This window comes from Pan troglodytes, chromosome X, assembly GCF_028858775.2.
Source record: "Pan troglodytes isolate AG18354 chromosome X, NHGRI_mPanTro3-v2.0_pri, whole genome shotgun sequence".
NCBI classification, from domain to species: Eukaryota; Metazoa; Chordata; class Mammalia; order Primates; family Hominidae; genus Pan; species Pan troglodytes.
Genome location: NC_072421.2, coordinates 91,293,908 through 91,312,838, shown reverse-complemented (window position 1 = coordinate 91,312,838; position 18,931 = coordinate 91,293,908). Strand labels below are relative to the sequence as shown.

At 35.1% G+C, this 18,931-nt stretch overlaps 2 protein-coding genes across 5 annotated transcripts in view; one reads left to right on the top strand and one right to left on the bottom strand.

The window, feature by feature from the left end:
• The window catches only part of FAM133A (family with sequence similarity 133 member A), a 39,429-nt gene extending 23,699 nt beyond the window's left edge, over positions 1 to 15,730 (bottom strand). Inside the window, exons 1-2 of one of the 4 annotated variants that reach the window (XM_016943931.3) lie at positions 15,656 to 15,730; positions 14,687 to 14,758 (exon numbers count right to left, since the gene is read on the bottom strand). The gene's annotated coding sequence lies outside the window, so the exon portion shown is untranslated. Of the gene's footprint in view, positions 1 to 14,686; positions 14,759 to 15,165; positions 15,481 to 15,655 lie in introns of those variants that run through there. The other 3 variants (XM_016943929.3, XM_016943930.3, XM_016943933.3) reach the window with 3 other exon arrangements.
• Positions 15,731 to 16,135: 405 nt separating this feature from the next.
• NAP1L3 (nucleosome assembly protein 1 like 3) lies at positions 16,136 to 18,510 on the top strand. The gene has a single exon (XM_001136245.5). The coding sequence runs from the start codon at positions 16,136 to 16,138 to the stop codon at positions 17,654 to 17,656; it is 1,521 nt and encodes a 506-aa protein (XP_001136245.1). The 3' UTR covers positions 17,657 to 18,510.
• Positions 18,511 to 18,931: the final 421 nt, after the last annotated feature.

Below are 18,931 nucleotides of genomic sequence, written 5' to 3'. Positions count from 1 at the left end.
ATCTTTCTAAGTCAATAAATACTTATCACTATTGATAGCGGATTAGTATTCCTTTGGATAGGTGAACTTTATTTTATTTAATCAACTATTACTTTTACCAAAAATTTTTTAAATTAATTAAAAAATGATTGCTGTGGCCAGGTGCAGTGGCTCATGCCTGTAATCCCAGCACTTTGGGAGGCCGAGGTGGGAGGATCACCTGAGGTCAGGAGTTTGAGACAAGACTGGCCAACATGGTGAAACCTCGTCTCTACTAAAAATACAAAAATTAGCCGGGCATGGTGGCAGATGCCTGTAATCCCAGCTACTCGGGAGGCTGAGGCAGGAGAATTGCTTGAACCTGGGAGGCGGAGGTTGCAGTGAGCCGAGATCACGCCATCGCACTCCAGCCGCGGAGACTTTGTCTCATAAAAAAAAAAAAAAAAAGATTGCTGTTACCTATTATATTAAATCTAAATTTATAACCCTTGTATTCTCCAATACCATCTCTATATGTTCCAACATAATCCCTTTATGCCAGACAAAGCAATCTGCTTGTACCACATATATATATAGTTAAGTCATGCTTTTACATTTTCTTATATCCTTAGCACTGATATTTAAAATTTTTAGAGTATTTATTTTACTTATTTATATAATTGTTCTGGGGGTGTCTCATACTTGTATTTTTTCTCTCCTAAATTAGATTGTGAGCTACTCCTAAAGCAATTTTCAAGTTTGTTTTTTCTATCCCCACAAAGCAATCAATATAGTGCTACATATACAGTAGGTAATTAAATTAGTATTGATTTAAATTAATGACTCACATTCTTGCATTCATTCATCATAAGTTCATTTGGCAAAAATGATTTTGAGAAAGTGAAATGAAATGAAAAACATTTATTATAAGTTAATGAACATCTACTACATACATAACACTGGGTTCTCAAGAAAACAAATAAATAAATGATACATGATCTCTCCTCTCAAGGGGTTTATAATCTATATGGGGAAAGTAAGGCACATAAATAGTTAGACAAACATACAAGACTACTATTCAAAAAAGATACTAACAAGCAATACATGATTAAAAGAAAATGAGGAAACAGAAAATCAGTGATTTGGGGACCAGTGAAAGGAGAGCTAAGTCTTAGAAAAGATAAGTTGAATATTAAAACATGAGAGATTTGGAGAAAAGGCAATCCTTACACACTACTGATGGGAATGTAAATTAGTATAGTCATTTTGAAAAAACAGTTTGGTGGTGCCTTAAAAAACTAAAAATTGAACTACCATATGATCCAGCAATCCCACTGCCTGGTGTATATCCCTCCGCCAAAAAAAAAAAAAGAAAGAAAAATCAGTATATCAAAGATGTATCTATATTCCCATGTTTATTGAAGCAATTTTCATAATAGCCATGATATAGAATCAACCTAAATGTCCATCAACAGATGAATGGACAAAGAAAATGTGATATACAAGCATAATGGAATGCTATTCAGCCATAAAAAGAGTGAAATCCTGTCATTTGCAGCAACATGGATGAATCTGAAGAAGATTATGTTAAGTTAAATAATCCAGAGACAGAAAGATTCCACATGGTCTCACTAATATGTAGAATTTAAAAAGTTGTTCTTATGGAAGTAGAAAGTAGATTAGTGGTTACCAGAGGATGAGGAAGGTAGTGAGTTAGTCGGGGGATGGGAAGAGATTGGTCATTGCTACAAAGTTACAGTTAGGAAGAATAGATTCTGGTGTTCTATTGCATAGTAAGATGACTAGAGTTATCGACAATGCATTGTATATTTCAAAATCGCTAGAAGAAAGGTTACTGAATGTTCATCACAAAGAAATGATGTTTAAGGTGATGCATATGTCAATTGCCCTAGTTGATCATTATATAATATATATACATGTACCAAAACACCATGTTGTAACCCGTAAATATGTATAACCATTATGTGTCAATCACACATCTTTTTAAATTTTTAAAACATTTTAAATTTTATTTCAATAGTTTTTGGGGCACAGGTGGTCTTTGGTTACATGGATAAATTTTTTAGTGGTGATTTCTGAGATTTTAGTGCACTAATCACCTGAGCAGTGTACACTGTACCCAATATGTAGTTGTTTATCCCTCACCTCTTCCCACCCCTCCATCCGAGTCCCCAAAGTCCATTATCTCATTCTTATGCCTTTGCATCTTCACACTTAGCTCCCACTTATAAGTGAGAACATACGATATTTCTTTTTCCATTCTTGAGTTACTTCACTTAGAAAAGTAGCCTCCAGCTCTATCCAAGTTGCAGCAAAGGCCATTTTATTCCATTTTATGGCTGTTGTATACATACCACATTTTCTTTATCCACTCAGTGGTTGATAGGCATTTAGGTTGGTTCCACATTTTTGCAATTGTGAATTACATTGCTATTAAACATGCATGTGCAGTCATACATCCTTTTACAAAGTAACAGGTCAAAAGCATTGCAGGCAGTGGGAATGAGCTGAGTGAGAAAAGCAGATAGGAAAATTCAGGGCTCATGCAGAGGAAAATTAAGTTTGGAAAAGTAGGCTGAGGCCAGACAGTGAATGGCCATGAATGTCTGATAAATGAGTCTAGACTTGTTAAAATAGCCCTTTACTAAGCACTATTATGTGACTGGTGGGTCACATGCCTAGTGGGCATCTTTTGTACATTAGATATTGGAAATCCATTTCCTCTGTCTCATGGCACTCTTGTTTTCTTTTGAGAGTAGTCAAGTGAGACTATGACCAGCAGCCTCATCCTCCTATAGCCAAGTGGCAAGTAATTGAATTAAAAATGACTGACGTTCCAGTTTATCTCAGCCTCAACATCATGATTAGACTATTCTGGCTATGGGGCCATGTTGTATTCCCTGTTTCCGTGGTCTGCGGGGCTACTTCAGTTTCTGCCTGTTTCCACACCTGACTCACTAGCCTCCCATTGATTCTGTGAGACCCTGATATTTTTCCAATGAATTAAATATTACATAAGTTAGCCAGAGTCTATTTCTGTTGCTTGTAACTAAAAAGTCCTAATTGACATAGCTATGTATTATTTTCCACATTTCACTGAAAAGAAGACTTTGTATTTGTGAAATTTAGTAAATTCCCAAGGCCACACAGCTAGCAAGTGGTAAATGTGGGTATGTTTGACTCTGGAATCTAAGTTGTATAAAATTACCTACTAGAGGCTATGTGTCAGGCCAAGGTTTAAACTCTAATTTAAATCTTCAAAACTGATGTTCTTATCCCTATGTCATTCTGGCTTTAAATGAGAAGTGACTGCAGATTTTAGAGAAGGGTATGATATAAAGAAAATTACATTTTAAAAGGGTTATTATTTTTTTTTTTTTTGAGATGGAGTCTCACTCTGTCACCCTGGCTGGAGTGCAGTGGCGCCATCTAGGCTCACTGCAGCCTCCGCCTCCCAGGTTCAAGTGATTCTCTGCCTCAGTCTCCCGAATAACTGGGATTACAGGTGCCTGCCACCACGCCCAGCTAATTTTTGTATTTTCAGTAGAGACCAAGTTTCACCATGTTGGCCAGGCTGGTCTTGAACCCCTGACCTCAAGTGATCTGTCCGCCTTGGCCTCCCAAAGTGCTGGGATTACAGGCATGAGCTAGCATTCCTGGCAAAAGGGTTAATTTCAGAGTATGTAGGCTGGAAGGGAAGCAAGAGAGCTTGAGGTTGGAAGATAAATGAAGAAGGTGAGGTGAATAATCCATGTGGGAAATGACAGAAGTCTAAACAGTGAAATGATGGTTGGAACGTAAGACAGTGTAGAAGGGAACAATTATTAGAATATTCTATCAGTTTTCATGGCTATCTCTCTGAAATTTGCATCCTATTAATTTTTCTTTTTACTATTTTATAATAACTTTGGTCCAATGACTTCAAATTTCAGTCCAGTAAGCATAAGTCTTACTGAATTAAACAGAATCTCTTGGTAAGCATATTATAAACTTATAAGCATGCATAGATCATTTGCAGCTAAATTAGGTACACATCATTTGCAGAAAAAGTGCAATCTGCCTAGTGATTTTATGATCGAGCAATATTTTATAGGTTGAAATTTCTTCAAATCATCACAAAACTACAGGAAAAAAGGAGATCATAAAATTAAGATAGACATTTGTAGAAATTGGCTCAAGTTTTTTCCTACAAGAGTAAAAATAAACTTTTCAGAAGAATGGTTAGCCAACTCACGATCTTCATTTTTCAGGTAAGAAAAGTCTCTAGAAGCAAGAGTCATTTTTCTCCATTAAAAACAGCTGTACGAGTCAATAAGAAAAAGAATAGAAGTTTTGAAATAAGAAGAAACAATTAAAAGTAATTTCACAGAACTTAGACTGTGAACATAATGGAGAGGAGGACAGTACTGCCTCTGATAAATTTATTGTCATCCCAAGAAAATACCATGCTTTTTGGAAAGAACAACGATGCATAAAAGCTTCAAATACCAATCAGAATAAAGCATAAGCTCTTTAAAAATTGTACAATTTACATGGCACCCATATATGATAATACCTCAGAGCAGCCAGTATGAGTGCTGTTCAAGTGAAAGATAGTTCCTCTTTTGCAAAAGTAGTAATTGAAACACTATTTCAGCTTTCTATATAAACTTTGACCAAATAATGACCCAATTTAAACAAACAATGTTATTCATTATTGTGTTAAATGTTTTTTAATTATAAAAATAATATATGCTTGTTTTAAAAATTCAAAACGTGATTCAGAATAGAAAATACAAAGTTAAAGCTTTTCCTTCAATCTAATTTCACTGGTTTGGTGTATATATTGTCAGACATTTTTCTATGTGAATGAAAACAAACACACATGCACAGAACATATATGCATCTATACTTTTTTTATATAGATGGGAGCAAATAATAGATATTGTCTCACAACTTGCTTTTTTCATTTGAAACTCTATTATGGACATCTTTTTTACATATTGAGAACCAGCTCTTCTGTTCTAAGTTACCAAGGCAGATATGCCCTTAAGCTCTGGTTTCTGGCATTTTCCCAACCATCTAAATGTTTCAATAACTGATTTTTGTATTAAAAAAAATTGACTTCTGGCATAAAAAGAGGCACGTAGTTCAATAGAACAAAACAGAATATCAAAACATTAATCCACATATCTACAGCCAACTGATTTTTGACAAAGGTTCCAAGAACACTCATTGGGAAAGGGCAGACTCTTCAATAAATAGTGCTGGGAAAATTGGATAACCATAGGCAGAAAACTGAAACTAGACTCCCCCACCTCTCTGCCTATACAACAATAAACTCAAAATGGATCAGACTTACATGTAAGACACAAGACTATAAATCTATTAGAAGAAAACATAGAGTAAATGCTTCAGGACACTGGTTTGGGAAAAGGCTTTATGAATAAGACCTCAAAAACACAGGCAACAAAAGCAAAAGTAAACAAATGGGACTATATCAAACTAAACAGCTTATGCACAGCAAAGGAAACAATCAACAATGTGAAAAGTCTACCTAGAGAATGGGAGAAAATATTTGCAAAGTATTCATACAACAGGGAATTAATATCAAGAATATACAAAGAACTCAAAACAGCCAAAAAAAAACCCATTTCAAAAATTGGCGAATTATCTGAATAGACATTTCAAAAGAAGACATGCAAATGGCCAACAAATATATGAAAACATGTTCAACATCACTAATCATCAGGGATATGCAAATCAAAACCACAAAGAGATATCATTTCACCCCAGTTAGGATGGCTATTATAAAAAAGATAAAAATTAACAAATGCAGGTGATGATGCATAGAAAAGGGAACTCTTATACACTTTAAGTAGTGAACTAGTACAGCCACTATGGAGAACAGTATGGAGGTTCCTCAAAAAACAAGCATGCATAATTTTTATGATTATAATAGAAATATGATTTGACTTTCCAAAGAAAAGCATCTTTCAAACAATAAAGAAATTGGAGGGAAGTTGTTTTCCATAATTTATGAGACAGGAAAAGGCAATGTGGCAAGTTTGATTATGCTTAATTCAAGCAACAGATTCTGATAAGAATAAAAGTAACTGGGTTATTAGGGTAGCCATTTTATGAGATAGAGTACTGTTTATTAAAATAAGCTCTGGTAATCTGATCTATATTTTCCTTTAAATGCTTATTACATGTAAAGCAATTTTGCAATACTTATCTAAAATACTGTCCTTTAGAAAGAAAATACTAATGAAATGAAAGGGTTAAATAAACAGACATTTTAATTTAATATTAAATGTGGATCATCATTAGATTTCAAAATTTTTCTTCTGAAGACTCTGTGTGTCCTCCTAACTATTAATAGTTTGTGAGGTGTTACTATTTAGAAGTTGGTTGGTAAAACACCAATTCTTTAAAACCTGAAAATTTAGTAAACTAATGTAATTTGTTGCATGACAATTACACATTAGTAAATCAGGCACAATTAAGAGACAACTGTTAAATAAAATTAGAGTGCAACTAAAGGCTAAAAATGAATTTTATTTGAACAGCAAGTAAAAATGGTACTGCTGGCTGAACGCGGTGGCTCACTCCTGTAATCCCAGCACTTTGGGAGGCCGAGGCAGGTGGATCACTTGAAGTCAGGAGTTCGAGGCCAACTGACCAACATGGTTAAACCCCGTCTCTATCAAAAATACAAAAATTAGCTGGGCATGGTGGTGAACGCCTGTAATCCCAGCTATTTGGGAGGCTGAGGCAGGAGAATGGCTTGAACCCGGGAGATGGAGGTTGCAGTGAGCCGAGATCACACCATTGCACTCCAGCATGGGCAACAAGAGCAAAACTTTGTCTCAAAAAAAGAAAAAATGGTACTGCTGTAAGGAAGCCAGTTCATTTGTTTAAGAAGTTAATTAGTACAGTACTAAATGTATTCTTGTGCAGAGCAATACTCTGAGCAAGGACAGAGGATTATAAATAAGAAAACATCTTGGTCCTTTTCCTAGGTAAATTTAAAATATACATAGGAAAAGAACATGTGTGTGTACACACAATAAATGACCTATGTGGTTCTGTTATAATGTTTATCATAAAGCTCACAAAAATGTAATACACTCCAAGCAAATAAGCTCTGAAGGAAAGAAAGAGTTAAAGAACTATGTTCCACTGGGTAACTATTCCTGGAGAAGATAAGTTTAGTAAAAACTGTTTGGACATGCACTATGTTATCAGAATTTTACATGTATTATGTCATTTCAAGCTCACCATTGCTCTGTGAGATGGGTACTATTATTATCCCCATTCTACAGATGAGGAAATTGAGGCATAGAGAGTTAAGAAATGTGCCCAAGGTCACTGGAGGGTAAAGGACACAGCTTGTACTTATACACTGGTTTGATTCAAGACAGTGAAGTATCACTAAAAATTTGGGATTAGGGCAAGGATATAAGTGTTTTCAGAAAGACCTTTCAAAGAACTATGTATAGCATATCTGAGAGGCTAAGGGGCAGTTTGGGGGCTGCTACAAGCAGATTGGTCAGATAGTCTAATCATTTATGTAATTCTCTTGTCATGTCATATTTAATCTTTCTTACAAAGAAGGCTAAACACATTCTCATGATGTAGATAATGAAACAGTTTTAATTAAGGTATCCAGTTACCTCTAAACAAACAAAAAAATGCTTATTCTTTTAGATAGACAAATGCTGCTTATAAGAGAAGACAGACAAAAGTGGTCAATATTATAATTTTAAAATTTTGTTTACACCTGTTTTAAGACAGTTGCTAAATCAAAGTAATGAATCTAGAGAATGTAGGCCTCTATTTCTTCTTTCTCTGACAAGCAGATTTTTTAACCAAAAGCAACAATTAGTTCATTGACATCTTGTTTGTTTACTCACTTCTTAGAGAACTGTGAAGTGTTAGCTATCATCACCTTGAAAGTATCAATACTAGATTTGCTGAAGCATTAGTCTATACTACTTACTAAACATATACTTTCATAGAAACATCTGCCAGAATGGAGAACAACTAATTTTTTTCTGAGAGGAGGTACCTAATGAAATTAATTAAATATATTTGGATAGTCTGGAAAAAAATCAGCAGAAAATGTCACTTTGGGCTTCCTCCATTTTGTCCAAATAAATTGCAAAATGGGGAAATAGCCATTGCAAAGATAGATAGATAGATAGATAGAATATATCTAAGATATCATATAAGATATATACATATATATCATATGCACATAAGATATGTCTATATATATTGTAAACATTGTCCATTTTTCAAAGTCTTTGGATTTTTCCTTCCTTTATAGTAAAATTAAATAAAATACTTTCAAACTTGCAATAAAAAGGCTTGCTTTATTTGAACTGTAGGATGGAAATTCTTCAGATGAGTACTACAGGCAAAAACTTCTTGATTACCCTTGTAAAAGTATTCTTCCGTGATGTGGTTTTACATTTTTGAAAAATGTACGCTGTTTGTACATTCAAAACTAGCATTAGCAACAAAAGCAAAAATAGACAAAAGGCATCACATCAAACTAAAAAGTTTTTGCACAATAAAGGAAGTAAATGAGTAAAGAGGCAACGTATGGAATGGCAGAATATATTTGCAAACCAAACATATGATAAGGAGTTAAATATTCAAAATATATAAGGAACTCAAACAACTCAGTAATTTTAAAAAACATAATTTTTTAAAAATGAGTAAAAGATCTGAAGAGATGTTTTTCAAAAGGCATACAAATCGCCAATAGGTATATGAAAAAATACTTGACATCACTAATCATCAGGTAAATGCAAATTAAAACCATAATGAGATATCATCTCATGCCTGTTAGGACAGCTATTATCAAAAAGACGAAAGGTAAGTGTTGGTGAGGATGTGGAGAAAAGTTAACCCTTGTAAACTGTTGCTGGTAATGTGGATTAGTATAGCCATTATGGAAAACAGTATGGACATTCCTCAAAACTACTGTAAGAATGGAACTACCATATGACCTAGTAATCCCAGTACTGAGGATATATCCAAAGGATATGAAATGAATACATTGAAGAGATATCTGTACTCCCATTTTCATTGCAGCATTAGGTACAATAGCCAAGATATGGAATAAACCTAAGTGTCCATCAGTTGATGAATGGATAAAGAAAATATGGTATGTATACACAGTAAAGTATTGATCAGACTTTAAAAAGGGAAATCTTGTCATTTGTGGCAACATAGACAAATCTGGAGAACAATATGCTAAGTGAAATAAGCCAGGCACAGACAAATACCATGTGATCTCACTTACATGTGGAGCATAAAAATGTCACATTCATAGAAACAAAGAGTAAAATGGGTGGTTACTAGACAATTGGGAGTTGGGGGTTTGAGGAGATACTGTCAAAAGAAACAACATGGCCTGGTGCAGTGGCTCATGCCTGTAATCCCAGCAATTTGGGAGACCAACGTGGGCGGATCACGAGATCAGGAGATGGAGACCATCCTGGCTAATATGGTGAAACCCTGTCTCTACTAAAAAAAAAAAAAAAAAAAAAAAAAAAAAAAAAAAATTTGCCAGGAGTGGTGGTACACACCTGAAGCCCCAGCTACACGGGAGACTGAGGCAGGAGAATCACTTGAACCTGAGAGGTGGAGGTTGCAGTGAGCCGAGATCACAAACTGCACTCCAGCCTGGGCAACAAAGCGAGACTCCGTCTCAAAAAAAAAAAAAGACACATTTCAGTTAGACAGGAATGAGGTAAGAGAGATTTTGAGTGTTCTCACCAGAAAAAAATAAGTATTTAAGGTAATATATATGTTAAAATGCTTGATTTAGTCATTCAACAATGTATACATATACCAAAACATCATGTTATATGGCAAAATATATGTAATTTTTACACGACAATTAAAATTTCTTTAAAAAATAGCGCTATGTTAAATATCCAAATTGGGAAACAATTTTCCTTATCTTATGTTGCATTAAACTTCCCTTTTAAACTCCATGCAGTTAAGGGTATATTGCTAGAAACGCAATTCAGAAATGTTTCCTTAAAAAATAAAAATCTATAACAACATACCATATTCTGTTAATTTGAGTATATCCGTATTATGGGAATAAGTATAAAATGAAATATTTTTGTTTGAAAACCACTGCTATGGTTTGAAATGTTATAAAACAACCAATGTTTTATTTATTACTATTAATAATAGTAACATCATAACAACCAATGTTTTATTACTATTCTTTTTTTAACTATAATTTATTAACAGCTTAAAGATACTTTCTATTCAATATTTCCATTTTTGCAAGCAGGTCTCTCTTTATCAGGAGTGAGAAAAACAAGGGCATTATTTGTGCTCCTGAATAATGCTAACTACCATTCTTGTGGCTGGGCTATGGACATCTACACACTGGCAACTCCACAAAATAGAAGAACATTTATGTTTCTTTTTGTTATTTCTTTTCTAGGTTTTTACTGCTGTTATCTGACCCTTTATCTCACATAGTTGGGAGCTGAAGTGAAAGGTCAAGGATGAAGATCCAGCTCCTGTGACTGTCTCCATTGTAATGAAATTCTGTTATCACACAATTTTGTTCTCATTCTTTCCCAAATGCATCTAACAAATGGATAACTACCGATTGTGTCATTAAAATCAGTACACAAAGGAACAGATTAGAGCTTCCAACATAGACCCACACATACAAGGACAGCTAATTTTGACCAATGTGCAAAGGCAAATCAGTGGTGAAAAGACAGTCTATTCAACAAATAGTGCTGGAACAACTGCATATCTATATCAAAAGAAATAAACCTTCAATCCATACCTTGTACTTTTTGCAAAAATGTATCAGACCTAAATGCAAAACCTAAAAGTATAAAACTTAAAAAAAATGGAAGAAAATAATTGTGACTTTGGGTTAAGCAAAGATTTCTAAGAGATGACACACAAAGTATGCTCCATAGAAGAAAAACAAGATAAACTGGACTTCATCAAAATTGCAAACTTCTTATCCCAATTACCCTGATTTGACCATTACACATTGTATTCATGTATTGAAATCACATGTGCCCCCAAAATATGATGTATCAATATAAAAATTACTAACGTTTCCTCTTTAAAAACAGTAAAAGGCACCCTTAAGAGAATGCAAAGAAAATACACAGTCTGAGAGAAAATATTTGCCGAAGCTATAACTGATAAAGAACTTGCATCCAGAGTATATAAAGAACTATCAAAACTTAATGATAAAACAACAATCCTTTTTTTTAAATGGACAAAATACAAATGGTCACTTCACCAAAAAAGATATGTGGATGGCAAATCAGCACATGAAAAGGTATTCAACATCATTAGTCATCAAAGAAATATAAATTAAGATCACAATGAAATACTACTGAATACTTATTAGAATGGCTAACTTTTAAAACACTGCCCATATCAAATGTGAGCACTATTGGTGGAAATGCAAAACAACCACTTTGGAAAACAGGTAATTTCTTAAAAAGTGAAACATATGCCTACCATGTGATCCAGTCATTCCACTCCTATGTATTTTTCTAAAAGAAATTAAAACATATGTCCATACAAAACTTATATACCAATGATCATAGCAGCCTTATTTGTAGTAGCCCAGAACTCAAAACAACAAAAATGCCCATCAACAAATTGTAGTATTGCCAAGTAATGAATAATTACTCAGCAGTAAACAGGAAAAATAAACTCCTGATACACACAACAACATGGGTAAATTTCAAAATACGTCTGCAAAGACAGGCAAAAAGAGGAACATACTACATTATTCCACTTATATAAAATTTTAGAAAATGCAAATTCATCTATAGGAACAGAAAACAGATCAGTGAATATCTAGGGACAAGAGGAGGGATTCAAAGGCATATGAGGAAACTTTCAGGGATGACACAATTTTCATTATTTTGTCTGTGGTGATACTTTCACAGATACACACATTTATTGTGTGCCTATTATCCATCAATAAAATGGTTTTTAAAAAAGAATTAACTTGTGTATTCAGATACAACTTGTCCAAGAAGAACAGGAGGAAGTCATTCAAAAATAAATGAACTTGCAATGCTTTGCTTCTTAGATACCTACAAAAAAAGATAATGCTGCTACACTTGTCATTATATACCTTGTGTGTTTGTGTGGTAGGAGTGGATGGTGGAAGGGATTGTGTGTATGTTCATATTAAGGGAGGTATCAACAGATGTTAATATACTATGTTCAGTCTGAGTATACTATCAGATTCTGTGTTATGTATCATCTCATGTAGAAGCATGAACATTTAGCCCCCCCCAAAAAATCATCTGTTAATTGAACAAAAAACATATCACTATGCAAATAATTTATATCTAATCTTATTAAGAAAAACAAGCATATGATATGATAAAACTAATACTTATATTTCACAGTAGAACAAATAGGATATAATGCATCAATTAAATTGATTATGAAGAAAAAGCTTATTTTCTTTTAGATACCTACTACATAAAATTAAATAAACTAATTGACCAAAAAAAAGGCTACAAAAATAAGTGTGTTACAAGATACTTATGTATACACAACTAAAGTAGAGAATTGTGATTAGAAAAAGTCATCTACTTTCAACCATTTTCATTGCCTATATCTGGAAAAAATAATTCCAAATTGAAAATAACAATTGTTGATTAGTACATTATTTTTGTATGATGTTTTTGTAAGCGTTTTTCTATTTTTCATCTCCATGTTCCATTCCAAACTTTTCCAGGATCAGTGTGAGTGGTTAAGTAGTAATCTGTAATCCTTGAAAAGCATCCAAAAAACCCCGCAAGTATCCAAAAAAAAAAAACCAACCAATTTTAATATGAAAGTAACTGAAAGTAATTTAGTCACATTTGCCCAATATCATGCGTTATTTCCTGAAGAAATCATAGTTGTCTTAAGTAAGTCAAGGCCAAAATCATTTTACCTTTAGGATTTCACCACTGATTAATTTCTTGCTTAATTCAGTGGAAAAAAAATATGAATGGACAATTCTCAAAAAAAACATAAATATATGAAAAGACAATCTTACCACTAATCTAAGAAATACGAATACATAATATTGATAAATTAATTTGGAGATGTTGATTACAAATGTAAGTAGTGATTACTTCTCAGTGGTATTTTGAGTTACTTTTAATTTCTTCTTTGTATTTCAATGTATTGTCTGACTTTATCAATGAACACATATCATCTTCACAAAATGTAAAGTTATCTTAAAACCGACTCATTAGTTGTTTGCAGAAAACGTCTGACCAATGGATCAGAAAAGAATTTAGAGACAGACCCAAGCAATTTATTTAATGTGATCAAAATAGCATTTCAAGTAAGCAGGAGATAGAAAGATTACCAAATAAATGGTACCAGAAGAATTAGCTAGCTAATAAAAATAAATATTTTAAAAATCTGGATCCCTAACTCGTGACTGACTCTAAAATACTAATTCCTAATGCTACAAAGTTTAAAACATAAGAGCATACATTTTTTTAAATCTCCATAATTTAAAATAAAAATAGTAAGTTTCAGAACAATATTTATGGTATAACACCAATGATGTAAATCATTGTTTCTATAACATATGTTTTGATTAAAATTATTCAACGAAAGGATATGCACTTAGTAAATTTCATTCACCATTATACTACAATCCTCTACCACATTTGCCCGGCATATGACAGGCACAAAAATATATTAGTTGAATAACAAAAAAATGAACTTTATGCACTGTTGGAACTGTAAATTGTGATAATAATTCTGCAGAGAGTTTGGCAATATGTATACAATAATAATTTCATAATATGAAATGATCATCCCCAAGCCATCCATTTCTAGGAATTTATCTTATGACCAATTTTCACAAGTGCATAGAAATACATGCTTTAGGTATCCAGGGACACTTTGATTATAGCAGGAAAATAGTACGTATTTAAGGGGAGAGATGGTATAGAAATGGCCACCCTATAACAGGAATCTGGTCAAATAAATTAAGGCAATTATTTCCATGGAATATGCACTTACTTAAAAATAAGATGTCGATCATTTGCCATGAAAATATAGCCACTAGTAATTGATAAATTAAATGAAAAGATTACAAAACATAATATGGTGTCACATAGATAAAGCAGTATACATAAATAGGCAGGTATGTATATGCACAAGGAAATTTCTGGAAGGAAGTGCATCAAAATGCTAGTAATTCTTATCATTTGGTGGTTAAGATTGTGTGTTTTTACTACTGTTGGAATTTTCTATATTGTTTTATCTTTGTAATGTTCACAGACTTTGACAATTAGAGATAAACAATAAAAGTAAATGCATTTATGAAACAGAAAAGCGTTTCCTAACTTTTAAAAAACGTGATTACATGACAAAGCACAAATTCTATAAAGATTAATCTAATACATTCCCTCATTTGAAATGAATAATTTATCATATTTCATATTTTAATTTACCACTTGTATTCTATGACCAGGTTTAGATAGTTAATGCAGTTAAATATGTAATTGTCTACATTAGTATGCCAAATTACCTCTGTGGATTTTCCTGTTTCCATAGAATTATCAAGATAATTCTCTAAAATAAATCTTTAAATGACTGTATCCTGTAAACTTTTATTCAGATGGAGATGAGTAATTTTTGTCATTCTTTAAAATGTGCTAAATATGATCCTTACCTTTCAATGAAAAGTAAATACTCGTCTTTTTTATTGTACCAAGGGAGTTGTTCTGTAGCAGAAAAAAAAATCCTGTAAATAAAAATAACAAATACCCGTTTTTAAACTTCATTTTGCAAAAGTTTATTCACATATTACTGGACTTGTAAATCATACTATAGTATGGCTAGAATTTTACAACATTAGAAGGAAATTGGTGGCAGATGACATCGCATACACTGACAGAAGATGCACATTCATTAGCACAAATTCCCCCTCCCATCCCACTGTTCTTGGAATTGAAACCTGCTGCACAAAAGTATAACGCAAATCATTTGCTTTTAAAACAATACTACCTAACATTTAATACCTCTTTGTTTTATCTACAAGGTTGTTACAAGCATTGAGAAGGGCTACGTGGCAAGTTAGCAGCAAGGTTGGGGTATATAATATGCCAGCCTAAAAAGAGAAATATAATAAAAATGGTGTAACTGACTCACGGCAACATGGGTTCGCAAACCTTGTAGATGGATATAAACCAGGCTTGCCAAACATCACAGACAGCACTTATTAAATCAGCTTCGTGGAATGCAATACGCCTGCTGTCTAGTCCCTCCCTCCTCTGCCAATAACCGACTCTCCCCTTTTTTATCCAGTGTAAAAATGCATGCTCATAGAATATTTAGAGAAAATCGTTTTGTTTTTAAATCGTCCATAGTCACACTACCCAATGACGCCATTTGGACCATTTTCATTCAATTTTTTTTTTTTTTTTTTTTTTTTACAGCTTTTTGTCAAGAGACCCGTGACAAACTAAACGGGAATTCAGGGTGGGCGGATGGGAGAAGGAAGACACGCCTCTTTTGCCCTTGTTAGGAACTATGGCTGGTATTTTTACCTCATGTCTACGCTTTTTTTTTCTTTTTTAATTATAAAACTATAAATATAGACTTTTTGGGGGGCAGGGGGACACCTTCCAGGGGGTCGCACCTCAGCCAGCGAGCGACGTCTGGGAAGGTGGGCGGAGCCAGGAGTAGTGGCGTTTGGCCGTTCGTTGGGCGTACGGTTTGTCAATTAAGGTGGACCAGCAAATGAGGAGCGAACTAAAGGCACACTGGGAACGAAATTAACGGGAGGTCTGACTGCAAGGGGAGGGGGCTCGCGATCTAAAACGAGAAGAGATCTCGGGGTCTCATACTGCGCCATTCGGCTGCGGTACATCTCGGCACTCTGTAGCTGCAGCCGGGAGAGGCCTTGCCGCCACCGCTGTCGCCCAGGCCTCCACTGCCGCTGCCACCTCAGCGCCGGCCTCTGCATCCCCAGCTCCAGCTCCGCTCTGCGCCGCTGCTGCCATCGCCGCTGCCACCTCCGCAGCCCGGGCCTCCGCCGCCGCCACTCAAGCATCCGTGAGTCATTTTCTGCCCATCTCTGGTCGCGCGGTCTCCCTGGTATAGTTTGTAGGCTTGCAAGATGGCAGAAGCAGATTTTAAAATGGTCTCGGAACCTGTCGCCCGTGGGGTTGCCGAAGAGGAGATGGCTAGCTCGACTAGTGATTCTGGGGAAGAATCTGACAGCAGTAGCTCTAGCAGCAGCACTAGTGACAGCAGCAGCAGCAGCAGCACTAGTGGCAGCAGCAGCGGCAGCGGCAGCAGCAGCAGCAGCAGCGGCAGCACTAGCAGCCGCAGCCGCTTGTATAGAAAGAAGAGGGTACCTGAGCCTTCCGGAAGGGCGCGGCGGGCTCCGTTGGGAACAAATTTCGTGGATAGGCTGCCTCAGGCAGTTAGAAATCGTGTGCAAGCGCTTAGAAACATTCAAGATGAATGTGACAAGGTAGATACCCTGTTCTTAAAAGCAATTCATGATCTTGAAAGAAAATATGCTGAACTCAACAAGCCTCTGTATGATAGGCGGTTTCAAATCATCAATGCAGAATACGAGCCTACAGAAGAAGAATGTGAATGGAATTCAGAGGATGAGGAGTTCAGCAGTGATGAGGAGGTGCAGGATAACACCCCTAGTGAAATGCCTCCCTTAGAGGGTGAGGAAGAAGAAAACCCTAAAGAAAACCCAGAGGTGAAAGCTGAAGAGAAGGAAGTTCCTAAAGAAATTCCTGAGGTGAAGGATGAAGAAAAGGAAGTTCCTAAAGAAATTCCTGAGGTAAAGGCTGAAGAAAAAGCAGATTCTAAAGACTGTATGGAGGCAACCCCTGAAGTAAAAGAAGATCCTAAAGAAGTCCCCCAGGTAAAGGCAGATGATAAAGAACAGCCTAAAGCAACAGAGGCTAAGGCAAGGGCTGCAGTAAGAGAGGCTCATAAAAGAGTTCCTGAGGAAAGGCTTCAGGACAGTGTAGATCTTAAAAGAGCTAGGAAGGGAAAGCCTAAAAGAGAAGACCCTAAAGGCATTCCTGACTATTGGCTGATTGTTTTAAAGAATGTTGACAAGCTCGGGCCTATGATTCAGAAGTATGATGAGCCCATTCTGAAGTTCTTGTCGGATGTTAGCCTGAAGTTCTCAAAACCTGGCCAGCCTGTAAGTTACACCTTTGAATTTCATTTTCTACCCAACCCATACTTCAGAAATGAGGTGCTGGTGAAGACATATATAATAAAGTCAAAACCAGATCACAATGATCCCTTCTTTTCTTGGGGATGGGAAATTGAAGATTGCAAAGGCTGCAAGATAGACTGGAGAAGAGGAAAAGATGTTACTGTGACAACTACCCAGAGTCGCACAACTGCTACTGGAGAAATTGAAATCCAGCCAAGAGTGGTTCCTAATGCATCATTCTTCAACTTCTTTAGTCCTCCTGAGATTCCTATGATTGGGAAGCTGGAACCACGAGAAGATGCTATCCTGGATGAGGACTTTGAAATTGGGCAGATTTTACATGATAATGTCATCCTGAAATCAATCTATTACTATACTGGAGAAGTCAATGGTACCTACTATCAATTTGGCAAGCATTATGGAAACAAGAAATACAGAAAATAAGTCAATCTGAAAGATTTTTCAAGAATCTTAAAATCTCAAGAAGTGAAGCAGATTCATACAGCCTTGAAAAAAGTAAAACCCTGACCTGTAACCTGAACACTATTATTCCTTATAGTCATGTTTTTGTGGTTTCTTGGTAGTCTATATTTTAAAAATAGTCCTAAAAAGTGTCTAAGTGCCAGTTTATTCTATCTAGGCTGTTGTAGTATAATATTCTTCAAAATATGTAAGCTGTTGTCAATTATCTAAAGCATGTTAGTTTGGTGCTACACAGTGTTGATTTTTGTGATGTCCTTTGGTCATGTTTCTGTTAGACTGTAGCTGTGAAACTGTCAGAATTGTTGACTGAAACAAATATTTGCTTGAAAAAAAAAGTTCATGAAGTACCAATGCAAGTGTTTTATTTTTTTCTTTTTTCCAGCCCATAAGACTAAGGGTTTAAATCTGCTTGCACTAGCTGTGCCTTCATTAGTTTGCTATAGAAATCCAGTACTTATAGTAAATAAAACAGTGTATTTTGAAGTTTGACTGCTTGAAAAAGATTAGCATACATCTAATGTGAAAAGACCACATTTGATTCAACTGAGACCTTGTGTATGTGACATATAGTGGCCTATAAATTTAATCATAATGATGTTATTGTTTACCACTGAGGTGTTAATATAACATAGTATTTTTGAAAAAGTTTCTTCATCTTATATTGTGTAATTGTAAACTAAAGATACCGTGTTTTCTTTGTATTGTGTTCTACCTTCCCTTTCACTGAAAATGATCACTTCATTTGATACTGTTTTTCATGTTCTTGTATTGCAACCTAAAATAAATAAATATTAAAGTGTGTTATACTATAAAAATCTAGCCTTTTCTCCTGACTATAAAAGAGGGATGCTTATCATAGAAGAAAGTAGAGGATCACAAGGAAAAGGACAATTTAATAAAAAGATAACTATTATTAACATTCTGATGTATTTCCCACATCTTAGCTTTTCTGTTGGAGGACACTCATTCAAGATTTTGGAGAGCAATGGAACAAGGAAAAGGAACATGGCATGGAGGGAAAGGAAGGGAAAGGTAGAAGGGGATGGGGATGGGTAAGGGAGGAGGGAAAAAGGAGGGGTGGAGAAGAAAGAAGAGAGGTGAAAAAGGGAAAGGGAGGAAGGTGGGTAAGGGAGGAGGGAAAAAGGAGGGGTGGAGAAGAAAGAAGAGAGAGGTAAAAAAGGGAAAGGGAGGAAGGTGGGTAACAGAAGGAATGTGGGGGGGGGTGGCAAAGGGAAC